The following is a 13,201-nucleotide window of genomic DNA, read 5'->3' as shown; positions in this document are numbered from 1 at the left end:
TGCTTCCTCTCCACGTCATCTATTGAGCTTATACATCATTCATACTTCAGAATACCATGGTTCTTATAAGCAACTCTGGCAAACTTGTCTTAGTGTAAAAATCACATCTCACTGAAACACTAGTGCCTGGAACAGAAGCTTGTGCTCTCAGTGTGCCCATCTGAAAGTTTCACGTGCAAAGTAAAGAAACAAAGATCCAATAACAAATGCTCGTGGTCACACAACACCGAAAGGTGCCTGAGAAGGAGTTGTCTGCAGAGTTTGGTAAGCATCCAAAACAGAGAAAACAGAACACACCTCGTGTGCGTACGGGAGAAAGTTCTAATGATTAGAATGCATGTGAGGAAGTGTGAGTATTCATAATTAAATTGTATTCAAGATCCATACAACTTTATTATTTTGAAAAATATTGGCCTGCTTCATTTTTATTCTTAAGATATTACTATTTAACATTTTGCTTGGAAAAAATCATTATTTTACACCCTACGAGATCACCACACGATATGAATTACTCTTTGAATCCATTCTCTCCATGTCACTGCAACTTCAATCTGCAACATATGCTTTATTTTCTTCCTATATTCATCGCCTTTCACGACATTTAACTTGAGAATCTATGGTCCCTAGCTTACTTCCGCCGTAAGTAAGCTGGATAAACTCTGGCAAAACTGTCACGTGAACAAAAACAGTCTCATACAATCAGATGACTCTATGTAAAGTGTTATATCTTCTTTTTCTTGAAAGAGTTTAGTAACTTTTGTTCAGTTTACCTCCATGTACAGTCTTAACTCGCCTGCGGATTTTGATATTTCTATCACACAATTGGTTGGAGTCACCTCAATAACCTCTGCTGATAATAGGTCAAAAGAAGATCTTGATCTTATCTCTTTTGGCTGAATCTTAACCTGGTAAATAAACAACAACAACAAAAAAGATGCATATATATGAGACCTTTGATTAGACTTGATGATCTATATAAGAATCTTCAGTTATTATACCTTGAAATGCTTTATTCTTTCAACTGATAAACTGGCATAAGTAGCTGCAGCTTCGATCTTCTTGATTGTTTCTTGTGCAGTGTTCTTGGACCCAATTTTGGTTTTATAAATCTTATCATCCTGAGAGATAACAATAACATAAAGTTTCAAGGATTAGTATCTTTTTTGTTAGATTAGTTTAAAGATTTAACCAATTTTGATGTCTTTTACCTGTTCTTCTAAGAGACCTGACAAATCTAGATCACTGGACATTGCTATTATCTGAAAAGCGTTTATGAAATTTGAAGACGCGGTTTCTGCATTTATCTCAGCAACATTTTCCTGCAAGATCAGATTCAGATAAGTTATATACAGAGCTTTGAGAATAGTACATAACAACCCAAAGCTATTAGCATTTCAGACATCTAGGGAATCAACTTGCCTTGATTGAGTCTGGGTGATGATAAGCTGGTGTATAACCTAACTTGAACCAGGAATCTTTAAAGATTATCTCAGCTAGTTTCATACGCTGCATCCAAATGTTCTCAAACATTATTACTCAATTTGGCATTGACAATGATGAATGCATATTTGTATATTCTATCTTGTGTTATACCCTTTGAGGATTTGGGTCAAGAATGTTAAAGATTAGCTTCTTCTGTGCTCCAGTGAATGCTGGTGGGAATGTGTAATCTGCTCTGAGTATCTTCTTATACAAAACCACAAGTGTATGATCATCAAACGGTGGATAACCAGCAAGCAACTCAAATAGAATAACTCCACAAGACCACACATCCACTGCTGCTCCTGAGTAGCCTTTGTTCATAATTAGCTGTTTCATTAACAAAAATCAGCTTCTCAAGGTTCAGATATTTTTGAAACATTATGCAAAGTAATTATTGTTATTACCTCAGGTGCTATATAGCACGGAGACCCACAAGCTGTAGAAAGCATATCCCCTGACTGAATTTAATAGCCAAAACCTTATTTAGTACTTGATTGTTTTCACAAGCAATGATTTGGTTGGTAAATACTAAATAGAAAGTTATATGATCAGAATAAGAAAGTGTTACTTTAGGAACTGCACTTAGTCCAAAGTCAGAGACTTTGAGATTTCCCTTTGAATCTAAAAGCAAGTTTTGTGGCTGCAAAAAGAAAAATCAAATCATCTACAAAGTTTCCTACAAAAAAAAACAGAGAGTTTGCAGAATCTTATAAATTTCATTTCTTCTCTTAACCTTAAGGTCTCTGTGGTAAACTCCTCTGTTATGACAATAGTCAACAGCATCAATCAATTGTTGGAAAAGCTTTCTGGCATCTGATTCTTTCATCTTATGTCTACAAAGTTTGTCTGAAAGCTGGCCACCAGCAACATATTCCATCACAATACAGATCTTTGTCTTGGTCCCAATCACCTGAAGTTTAAATTTCAAGAATTAAAGAACAAGAAAAAATTAGATTTTGAGGAGACAGAGAGATAGAGAGAAACACAAAACCTCATGTATCTGCACGATGTTGGGATGGTTTAGAAGCTTCATGGTCCGTATCTCTCTCTGGACTTGAGACTGTAGACCCTTTTGGATAACCAGAGCCTTGTCTATGATCTTGACAGCAACGTAGGTACCATTGGTCGTGTCGTAACCAAGTTTCACTTTTGCGAAGTTCCCTTCTCCGATTGTCCTTCCTATCTCGTACTTGCCGATCTTCTTCGTCCCAAACAAACCCATCTCAGAGATGGAGAGAAAGAGAGAAGAAAGAAAGAAGAAGATGTTTATGAGCTCTGAAGGGTCCAGTTTGTGTCTGAAAGGGAAGTTAACTCAACTAATGAAGGCTATGAAGAGTTTTAGATGACTTTTAGATGATAGCGACCGTTGTTGGAAAGTAATCAAAAGAAAGATATTTATATGTGTGTTGTTTTTGACCGATTGGCTGGTGAGCTCGTGACTCTCGCAGGGAGAATGTGGCATCATATGCTCTTTTTATAGCTTCTCTTTTCAACAAACTGAAGATAAACAACGGTTTTTGTGTGGATATATCTTCACTGTTCACAAGCTGGTGGTAGCTAGGTGGATTAGATTGCCATAGTTGCTTTTAGTCTATCTTTCCTTCTTTTCCACCCCGCCTTTTAAATTTAGAAAATTGAAAGATATTTGTTTCTTAATTGGTCGAATAATATCTGATTTTGGATAAATATCTATTTATTTCTATCCACTAAATTTTCAGATTTAGCAAAAAAAACAGATTCTTTTAGGTTTTTTTTTATCTTTCACGTTTTAAAATAGAAAACCAAAAATAAAAAATATCAACCCAATCATGCCAGTTTTTCTAAGAGAAGTTTTTGTCGGCTTTTTCCTTTTTGGTGAGCATATTGGTCCACAAGTGGAGTGTTTTGGAAAAAGAAAGTACATATTCCCAAGATATTTTATTTTCAAATATTGTAAATATCTGAACTTCGTGATATGTTATATATTATATATATTGTTTTAAATTGATCTAAATATATTAATTTGTTTTCAAATATTTATACAAAAATATGATATTACACTTTAGTAGGCCCAAATGCTAACTCACTATATGCCATATTGCTAAAGTATTTGGTTTAGCGGGAGATAATACGAATATTGGCCCAGATCATAGATCCCGATTACATTGATAACTTTTTAGGCAAAAATAATAAAAAGTGCACATGGGCCAAAAAAAAGCTCTTGCAAACTAAGAGCATGTCCATCAATAAGAAACTTTTATGAGTTCTAATCAATAAATTAGTAATAAATATAGTGATTTGACAGATTTAGAATTTTTGTCAATCTAATTTAATTGTTTCTCTTCCAATGGTAGAATCTCACCAAGGTTCTTAATTTTTTTTTTTAAATAAAATGATTGGATTTCATAAGAACACAAAATTTTAATGAAACATAAAATTTTAATGAAAATTTGGAAAATCATCATTTTTATAGATAAAATAATAGTGAAAATGATATAGTTAAGTGAAATGCTTAGTGAAATGCAACAAACAAACAAAAAAACTAGCCAAGAACTGAAGTAAAGTCATCAAGAGTCATATACTTTCCTACAAAGTCGGAGTTATAGAACTACTTATTATAGAAACCGAAATCAATAAGAATACATGTTATCATGATAGCCCCATCAGCAGGGTACAAGAATGATTCATCTTCAGTCAATGTACTATTAAACATTGCTGGTGTTGATGCTAATCTGCAAAGCAAACACAAGGGTTGTGTTTCAATGTCAAGGGTTTCAGCATCTGGCTTCACTCCATACTTCTTCATCACGTTTCATCACTCAACGGAATCAGAGCTGATGAAACGTGACAACACAAAAACCAAGAGTCAAACAATAAAAAGATCATTGTACTAGGAAAAGACTTGAACTCAAACCCATAACTCGAACACTACTAACAAGTCAAAACGGTGCATGAGTAAAAGTCAAGTTCCTTCAAAACAGAGACTTCTGCTAGATCAGATAAAAGGCTAAACCAAGTAGAATTGGTGTGATCATGTGAAGAGGAAGAAGACAAAAGTCACCGTTAGTTAGCATTAATTGATACATATCCAATTAGAGTGAGTGAGATCATCTTCTACTATATTTAGAGCAATCAATAATCACCGATTCCATATACTTACACATCTCTTAAACTCTATACGATAATTTAAAAAACTAGACTATGAATCTCTACTTCCATCTGGATCTCTTGAAGATCATGAGGGATAGAGAGAGGAGATTTACGTACCGATCTGATGAGATCGAGGTTGAGTTCATCGGGACGGAGCAACATATCGGCGCTATGATTCCGGTAAAACATAAATTCCCGATCACCGTCGGCCTTCAACGTCACGAACGCCAAGGCGGTTCTGGCTCCGGTATCGAAGTTGATCCCCTGATCAGCGACGCCGTTTTTCCTCAGGATCCCAGCCAACATGTGTCCGAACTCGTCGTCGCCGAGTTTTACGATGAAGGCGGATCGTCCACCGAGGCAAGAAACGGTGATGGCGACGATAGCCGGAGCGCCGCCGGGAGCTTTGAGGAAACCTGGAGCCCCGGCGAGGGAGACGCGGGATTCGGTGGGGACGAAGTCGATGAGCATCACGCCGAAGCTGACGAAGTCGGTGGGGGGGGGGCTGTCCAATACCAAACCGACACGTCAGGGATTCTTACCAGTTCTAAAAAGCCCAAGTTAAGCAGCGGTCCCATCTTTTTTTTGGGCTTTTCCAATTATTTTTTTTTCACTTTTGTTTAGAACCTCTTCTAAAGGACCCCGATGGAGGTGGTCTAATATGCTTTGATACTTTTGTTGCTTCCCTCCACGTTACATATCAGAGGAGCTTCTAAGAGCATAATTAGTTAAAAATTAAATAGACGGTTTATTATATTACGCTAAAAAACTCCTCCTAGAAACTTCTATTAATCATAATTAAAGCTCTAATGCTTTTTTTGGTAAAATTAAAGGAAGCTCTATAATACTTCCGAATCTAAATGGTTCGATAAGCTCTAGCAAAGTTTATACGAATCTTAATTTACTACAATGAGAAAAATGATATTTATAAAAATAATAAAAACATAGATTTAAATTACAATACCAACTAGGGCTGGCAAAAAAATCCGGATCCGAAGAACCGAACAAAACCCGATCCGAAAAAATAGTATCAAATCTGAACCGAAATTGATTAAATATCCGAACGGGTTCAAAATTTTGGTATCTAAAAAACCGAAACCGAACCCGATCCGAACCGAACTATCTCGGGTACCCGAATGTAACCGAAATAGATTTATATACCTAAATATATCACTTATTTTTAGATTTAATATATATTAAAAACATCCAAAATATATAAAAAATACTTTAAAGTTTTCTAAAATACTTGAAAATATACATAAATAGTCAAAAGTAAATGTCTAAAATGGCTAAAATATATTCAAAACACCAAAATGCTTGAAATATCTATTGATTTTCTATCCAAATATTTAAATCAAACTAATTTATATGTTAATTTTAGGTATTTTGACATATATTATACAAATTTATATGTAATATATTATTTTGATTTATAGATTTTGAGAAATTTTAATCATATAATGAATATTAAAATTTTAAAAATAATTTAAATGGGTTATCCGAACCCGAACCGAACCCGCAAAGATCCGAACCGAACCCAAACCGAAATTTAGAAATATCCGAATGAGGCTGAAATCTTTAAACCCAAAAATCCGAAACCCGATTAAAATCCGAACCGAACCCGAACGGGTACCCGAACGCCCACCCCTAATAGCAACATATCTTTTCCACTATTGATTTTGCACACACGGTTTAAATTCGAAACGAAATCCAAACAAGATTTCATAAATACTCAAAAAGATCATGGGTGTAACTGGATTACTATTTTTTGGAATAAAACTGTCTGGAATAGCTTATTCCAAGAGATTCCAAAAAAAAATGCACCATTTAAGTTGAATTAAAAACAGTTGTCATTCCATTAATTCCTGTGAAATAGGTGGAACCAAATGGAATCTAGTTATAATACTTTCATGATAAAAAAAGAACGTGAATGACTGGAATGGAATCAAGTTAAATCAAAAATAAAATTTTAATTAAGTTTAAATATTTTTCTTGTTATTCATCGCAGTCAGATAGTAGATTTGTTAAGGTTTTAAAATTTAAAATTCTGTTCTGGTAGATTTTTAAGGTTTGTTACTAACTAATAGCAACATCTTCTTCTTATTTAAACATTAATACGTAATCAAACCCACCGATCAAAATTTGCTTTCTCCTGGTAAGTCTTATTTCCTTCATAATTGCTATACTGTTTTTTTTTCTGAGAAAAAGCTTAAATTTTACCGTTTCTTGATCGTTACGTTGTATATAGCCTAGTACGTTTTGTTTGCTACATATCGAAGTTGTGTATAATCAGTGCTTTAGTGATCAATATTGTTGTTAAGGTTTTATAAAAAAGGATTAGTATTGTTATTATGTTAGTTATTCAAAGCTTTAGTTATTGCAGATGACACTTCCTCCAAAGTTACTTTTCTATTCTTTCTTCATGCGATCATGATTCTAATCATACTCCATATTTTAAATAATGACTATCCTTTTTCGACAGCAATATGATGAATAGATCAGGAAGCAGCAAAACATGCAACAAAAGTCGACTAAGGGGCTGTTTGTTTCACCATTTGCCATCTCCATCCAAATGATTCATTTGTATGATCTATTCAAATGATCCATTCAGATTTTTGTGATTGTTTGTTTGTCCATCCACATAGCTCATCTAGATGAATCATCTAAATGGATCTTATGTTTGTTTCTTTATTTTCATTTCCATTCAAATGAGTTTAGTAAAGAAATTACCAAAATATCTTTGTGTTGATTTAATCATATGTTTAATATTAATTTTAACTATATTACATTTAATTATTTAGTTTAATATATTTACATTAGAATTATTTCAAAATTAACGAGTTTTCTTTTTGCGGTTTGGGCGGGAAAACAAGTTTTTTCGGTTTTAGCGAGAAAACACATTTTTTTTTCTTTTGGCGGAAAACAAGATTTTTCGGTTCTGGTGGGAAAACGATATTTTTCGGTTTTGGCGGGAAAATACAAATTTTTGGATTTGGCGAGAAAACAAGTTTTTGCGGTTTTTGCGGGAAAACACGTTTTTGGCGAGAAAACACGTTTTTGCGGTTTTGGAGGGAACCACGTTTTTGTGATTTTGGCGGGAAAACGCATTTTTGCGATTTTGGCGGGAAAACATGCTTTTGCGGTTTTGGCGGGAAAACGCGTTTTTGCGGTTTTGGCAGGAAAACGCGTTTTTGCGGTTTTGGCGGAAAAACGCGTTTTTGGCGGGAACACGCGTTTTTGGCGGGAACACGCGTTTTTGCGGTTTTGGCTAGAAACCGCGTTTTTGCGGTTTTGGCGGGAAAACTCGTTTTTGCGATTTTGACGTGAAAACGCGTTTTTGCGGTTTTGGCGGGAAAATGCGTTTTACGGTTTTGGCGGGAAAACACGTTTTTGGCGGGAACACATTTTTACGGTTTTCGCGGGAAAACGAGATTTTTCGGTTTTGGCGGGAAAATACATTTTTTGGTTTTGGCGGGAAAACACGTTTTTGCAATTTTGGCGGGAAAACACGGTTTGTGACTTTGGCGGGAAAACGTGTTTTTTTGTGTTTTGACGGAAAAATGTATTTTAGGGTGTTGGCGTGAAAACATTTTTTTGTGATTTTAGCATGAAAACATGTTTTCAGTTTTTGCGGAAAAACACGTTTTTGCAATTTTGACGGGAAAACATTTTTTTGCAATTTTAGCGGGAAAATGCGTTTTGGGGTTTTGGAGTGAAAAAGTAATTTTTAGCACGAGAAAAAGTGTTTTTGTAGTTTTGTCAGTTTTCGTTTGTGACAAAAATGATATTATCTTTAGGTTTGTAATTTGTGAATTACATTAGGGGTATAATAGACATTATACTATTTTGAATGAACCATCTCCATTCAAATGATCCAAATTGGTTCAGCTGAATGGACTTTAAAATTAAGCCTAAATTTCCAAAAGTCATCCGGATGATCCATCTGAATGAATTGCACTTTTAGTGTCTAAACAAACAAAACTCTCATCTCCATCCAGATGGTCCATCTAGATGGAGAAACAAACAGGCCATAAATCGTAAGGATAAGTCACATGCTGAGACGTCAACAAACCGTGATGGAAATGGAGGTCGACTTAACCGCAAAGACAAATCCACTGATGACACACCAGCAAACCGTGCAGGAAAAGTAAGTTTGACAACACAAATTTAACTTATTTTAGTTTATTGAAAATTACATATAACATATACTTTTATAATTATTTTAGTGTATAATATTTGTGTTTCTTTTTAACATTATTTAATTTAGATTAAATGTTATTTTCATTCCATTCCATTCCATTCTATTCCTTTAAAAAGTTACCATTTGTGTTACAAAAATATTTCTCTGCAATTATCCTTTCCATTTATTTCATTCCATAACTTCCATCAATCCATTAGTTGGCATTCCATTTTTTTTAATTCCTTGCATTCATAGCATTCCTAAACTTGATTACCAGTTACACCCCATATATTTTTTTTACCGGAAAACTAAAACCGAATCGGAATCATACCAATAATACAAAGAGCACCAGACAGCGCATGAAACTATTAATTGTATCATCTTCAGGAGAGTTGAAACGATCTGCTCGACCACGATTTTAAAAACGCAAAACCGAACTAATTTTCAATAGATAAAAAAAATATATATGTAAAGAAAGGTCCTCAGTTAACTTCAGTTTTGGAAGGACATGGAGTTCTCTTTTTTTTTTTTTTGAACAACGGACATGGAGTTCTCATAATGATCCGAAACAGATACAGAAAAAGAATTAGAAAAAGAACGAGTCTGGGCTTTCTTAAACTCGGACATAGGCAGTCCTTCAATTGTAACACTTCTCATGCCATTTTCCTCCAAATTGTAATAGAAAATACAGAAGAGACAACTCTTTCGGAACCAGACAAACCTCGCCGGTTGAAAAGGTTTCCATGACCTTGAAGTCAAGCCCAGCAGCAGATTCAGGCAAAGCAAAAGTGTTCATAGACCAAACCTCTTTCTCAGCATCTTCTAGAACCCACAATCGAAAACTACCCTCAGTTGATTAAAGTTTTTATAACGCCGACCGCCCACAGCTAATGAGCCACCCACGCCTGCTCTCTCGGCCCGTGGGCCCCATCCCATCTAACGGTCGGTCTGTTAATTTTCCAAGGTTCGAAATCATTGTTTACTGACCATGCAATCACCACCCGACATTTCCCCGTGCTTTGGCCTCACTCACACGGTATCGTGAATCACTTCCCGATAAGTCACCCATCCTTTCACTACTCCAGCTCAAGCACGCTTAACTCTGGAGTTCTAAACGGATGTGTGACGGAAAAGGTAAGTCAACTTTGGTGACATAGGTAGCCAAATTAATTCTCTTAAGCCTTTTCACATATCACAACTCGAGATGTTACAATTCACCCCCTCTCAAAGAACGCAACGTCCTCGTTGCACCCCACGACAAGTCTCAAGAGGCCTCTCAGGTCAGAACTGAGATGGCTAACCAGCTCTGATACCACTTGTAACGCCCCGACCGCCCACGGCTAATGGGCCACCCACGCCCGCTCTCTCGGCCCGTGGGGCCCATCCCATCTGACGGTCGGTCCGTTAATTTCTGAAGGCTTGAAATCATTGTTTACTGACCCTGCAATCACCACCCGACCTTTTCTCATGCTTTGGCCTCACTTGCACGCTATCGCGAATCACTTCCCGATAGGTCACCCATCCTAGTACTACTATCGCCCAAACATGATTAACTTTGGAGTTCTAAACGGATGTGTGACGGAAAAGGTAAGTCAACTTTGGTGACATAGGTAGCCAAATCAATTCTCTTAAGCCTTTTCACATATAACAACTCGAGATGTTACAATTCACCCCCTCTCAAAGAACGCAACGTCCTCGTTGCGCCCCACGACAGGTCTCAAGACGCCTCTTAGGTCAGAACTGAGATGGCTAACCAGCTCTGATACCACTTATAACGCCCGACCGCCCACAGCTAATGGGCCACCCACGCCCGCTCTCTCGGCCCGTGGGCCCCATCCCATCTAACGGTCGGTCTGTTAATTTTCCAAGGCTCGAAATCATTGTTTACTGACCCTGCAATCACCACCCGACCTTTCCCCGTGCTTTGGCCTCACTCACACGGTATCGTGAATCACTTCCCGATAGGTCACCCATCCTTCCACTACTCCAGCTCAAGCACGCTTAACTCTGGAGTTCTAAACGGATGTGTGACGGAAAAGGTAAGTCAACTTTGGTGACATAGGTAGCCAAATCAATTCTCTTAAGCCTTTTCATATATCACAACTCGAGATGTTACAATTTGGCTACATATGTCACCAAAGTCGACTTTTTATGTGACAACCCATCCCGCTCACTCGGAATCCGGCTCACAGCCCTGCAGGGCACTGACTCCAACCCCTTCATTATGAGTTCTCTCTGACTCCATAATTAGGTTGTTGGTGAGTCTCGAACCTAGGACCTCACCCTTTAACAACACTCCTCCAGGATGAGTTGTCACCAATTGATCTGCAATAGTAACATCCCGAGTTTTGATATGTGAAAAGGCTTAAGAGAATTGATTTGGCTACCTATGTCACCAAAGTTGACTTACCTTTTTTGTCACACATCCGTTTAGAACTCCAGAGTTAAGCGTGCTTGAGCTGGAGTAGTGAAAGGATGAGTGACCTATCGGGAAGTGATTCACGATACCGTGTGAGTGAGGCCAAAACACGGAGAAAGGTCGGGTGGTGATTGCAGGGTCAGTAAACAATGATTTCGAACCTTGGAAAATTGACAGACCGACCGTTAGATGGGATGGGGCCCACGGGCCGAGAGAGCAGGCGTGGGTGGCCCATTAGCTGTGGGCGGTCGGGCGTTATAAGTGGTATCAGAGCTTGTTAGCCATCTCAGTTCTGACCTGAGAGGCGTCTTGAGACCTGTCGTGGGGCGCAACGAGGACGTTGCGTTCTTTGAGAGGGGATGAATTGTAACATCTCAAGTTGTGATATGTGAAAAGGCTTAAGAGAATTGATTTGGCTACCTATGTCACCAAAGTTGACTTACCTTTTCCGTCACACATCCATTTAGAACTCCAAAGTTAATCGTGCTTGGGCGAGAGTTGTACTAGGATGGGTGACCTATCGGGAAGTGATTCGCGATAGCGTGCGAGTGAGTCCAAAGCATGAGAAAAGGTCGGGTGGTGATTGCAGGGTCAGTAAACAATGATTTCGAGCCTTCAGAAATTAACGGACCGCCCGTCAGATGGGATGGGGCCCACGGGCCGAGAGAGCGGGCGTGGGTGGCCCATTAGTCGTGGGCGGTCGGGGCGTTACAAGTGGTATCAGAGCTGGTTAGCCATCTCAGTTCTGACCTGAGAGGCGTCTTGAGACCTGTCGTGGGCGCAACGAGGACGTTGCGTTCTTTGAGAGGGGGTGAATTGTAACATCTCGAGTTGTGATATGTGAAAAGGCTTAAGAAAATTGATTTGGCTACCTATGTCACCAAAGTTGACTTACCTTTTCCGTCACACATCCGTTTAGAACTCCAGAGTTAAGCGTGCTTGAGCTGGAGTAGTGGAAGGATGGGTGACCTATCGGGAAGCGTGCTTGAACTTGTAACGCCCCGACCGCCCACGGCTAATGGGCCACCCACGCCCGCTCTCTCGGCCCGTGGGCCCATCCCGTTCCAGCGATCGGTCAGTTAATTTTTCTAAAGGCTTGAAATCATTGTTTACTGACCCTGCAATCACCACCCGACCTTTTCCCATGCTTTGGCCTCACTCGCACGCTATCGCGAATCACTTCCCGATAGGTCACCCATCCTTCCACTACTCCAGCTCAAGCACGCTTAACTCTGGAGTTCTTTCAGGATGTGCTCCGGAAAAGGTAATTCAACTTTGGTGACATAGGTAGCCAAATCAATTATCTTAAGCCTTTTCACATATCACAACTCGAGATGTTACAATTCACCCCCTCTCAAAGAACGCAACGTCCTCGTTGCGCCCCACGACAGGTCTCAAGACGCCTCTCAGGTCAGAACTGAGATGGCTAACCAGCTCTGATACCACTTATAACGCCCGACCGCCCACAGCTAATGGGCCACCCACGCCCGCTCTCTCGGCCCGTGGGCCCCATCCCATCTAACGGTCGGTCTGTTAATTTTCCAAGGCTCGAAATCATTGTTTACTGACCCTGCAATCACCACCCGACTTTTTCTCGTGCTTTGGCCTCACTCACACGGTATCGTGAATCACTTCCCGATATGTCACCCATCCTTCCACTACTCCAGCTCAAGCACGCTTAACTCTGGAGTTCTAAACGGATGTGTGACGAAAAAGGTAAGTCAACTTTGGTGACATATGTAGCCAAATCAATTTTCTTAAGCCTTTTCACATATTACAACTCGAGATGTTACAGTTTTATTCGTAAGACTACTCTCACGAGGTTCAGCAAGCCACATACTATGATAACCCGTCGGTACAAGTCTGCTTGGTACTTTGATGATGGTGAACGTTTCAAGCCTAACATCAAATCTCCCAATTATAGATTTTGTTTTTTTGGAATTATAGGATCATGCGGGGAATCAGTATGATAAGCCCCGTAGTATATGGTT

General features: G+C 38.6%; 2 protein-coding genes across 4 annotated transcripts; both read right to left on the bottom strand.

Annotated features, from left to right (window-relative positions):
* Positions 1 to 340: 340 nt before the first annotated feature.
* LOC106436682 (CBL-interacting serine/threonine-protein kinase 21-like) lies at positions 341 to 2,944 on the bottom strand. 2 transcript variants are annotated; one of them, XM_048749329.1, is made up of 10 exons: positions 2,474 to 2,944; positions 2,216 to 2,392; positions 2,051 to 2,122; positions 1,887 to 1,940; positions 1,594 to 1,809; positions 1,420 to 1,506; positions 1,209 to 1,319; positions 999 to 1,118; positions 771 to 905; positions 341 to 668 (listed from the first exon to the last, which is right to left on the bottom strand). In XM_048749329.1, the coding sequence occupies exons 1-10, from the start codon at positions 2,702 to 2,704 to the stop codon at positions 624 to 626; spliced, it is 1,248 nt and encodes a 415-aa protein (XP_048605286.1). In that variant the 5' UTR covers positions 2,705 to 2,944; the 3' UTR covers positions 341 to 623.
* Positions 2,945 to 4,004: 1,060 nt separating this feature from the next.
* Positions 4,005 to 5,259, bottom strand: LOC106394958 (probable fructokinase-1). 2 transcript variants are annotated; one of them, XM_048752252.1, is made up of 2 exons: positions 4,729 to 5,259; positions 4,005 to 4,295 (listed from the first exon to the last, which is right to left on the bottom strand). In XM_048752252.1, the coding sequence occupies exons 1-2, from the start codon at positions 5,080 to 5,082 to the stop codon at positions 4,290 to 4,292; spliced, it is 360 nt and encodes a 119-aa protein (XP_048608209.1). In that variant the 5' UTR covers positions 5,083 to 5,259; the 3' UTR covers positions 4,005 to 4,289. The 2 variants fall into 2 exon arrangements, with proteins under 2 accessions (XP_048608209.1, XP_013682468.1); XM_013827014.3 differs by having other exon boundaries at positions 4,005 to 4,193.
* Positions 5,260 to 13,201: the final 7,942 nt, after the last annotated feature.

This window comes from Brassica napus, chromosome C3 (genome assembly GCF_020379485.1).
Source record: "Brassica napus cultivar Da-Ae chromosome C3, Da-Ae, whole genome shotgun sequence".
In the NCBI taxonomy this organism is placed as follows: domain Eukaryota; kingdom Viridiplantae; phylum Streptophyta; class Magnoliopsida; order Brassicales; family Brassicaceae; genus Brassica; species Brassica napus.
This window is presented reverse-complemented; position numbering and strand designations above follow the sequence as displayed.

Coding starts and splice junctions, on each gene's coding strand:
- LOC106436682 (XM_048749329.1), bottom strand. CDS start 2,704: ATGGGTTTGTTTGGGACGAAGAAGATCGGCAAGTACGAGATAGGAAGG. Junction 2,123..2,215: donor TTTACCACAGAGACCTTAAG/GTTAAGAGAAGA, acceptor TTCTTTTTGCAG/CCACAAAACTTGCTTTTAGA. Junction 1,941..2,050: donor GACTAAGTGCAGTTCCTAAA/GTAACACTTTCT, acceptor TATTAAATTCAG/TCAGGGGATATGCTTTCTAC.
- LOC106394958 (XM_013827014.3), bottom strand. CDS start 5,082: ATGCTCATCGACTTCGTCCCCACCGAATCCCGCGTCTCCCTCGCCGGG. Junction 4,194..4,728: donor ACCTCGATCTCATCAGATCG/GTACGTAAATCT, acceptor TTTGCTTTGCAG/ATTAGCATCAACACCAGCAA.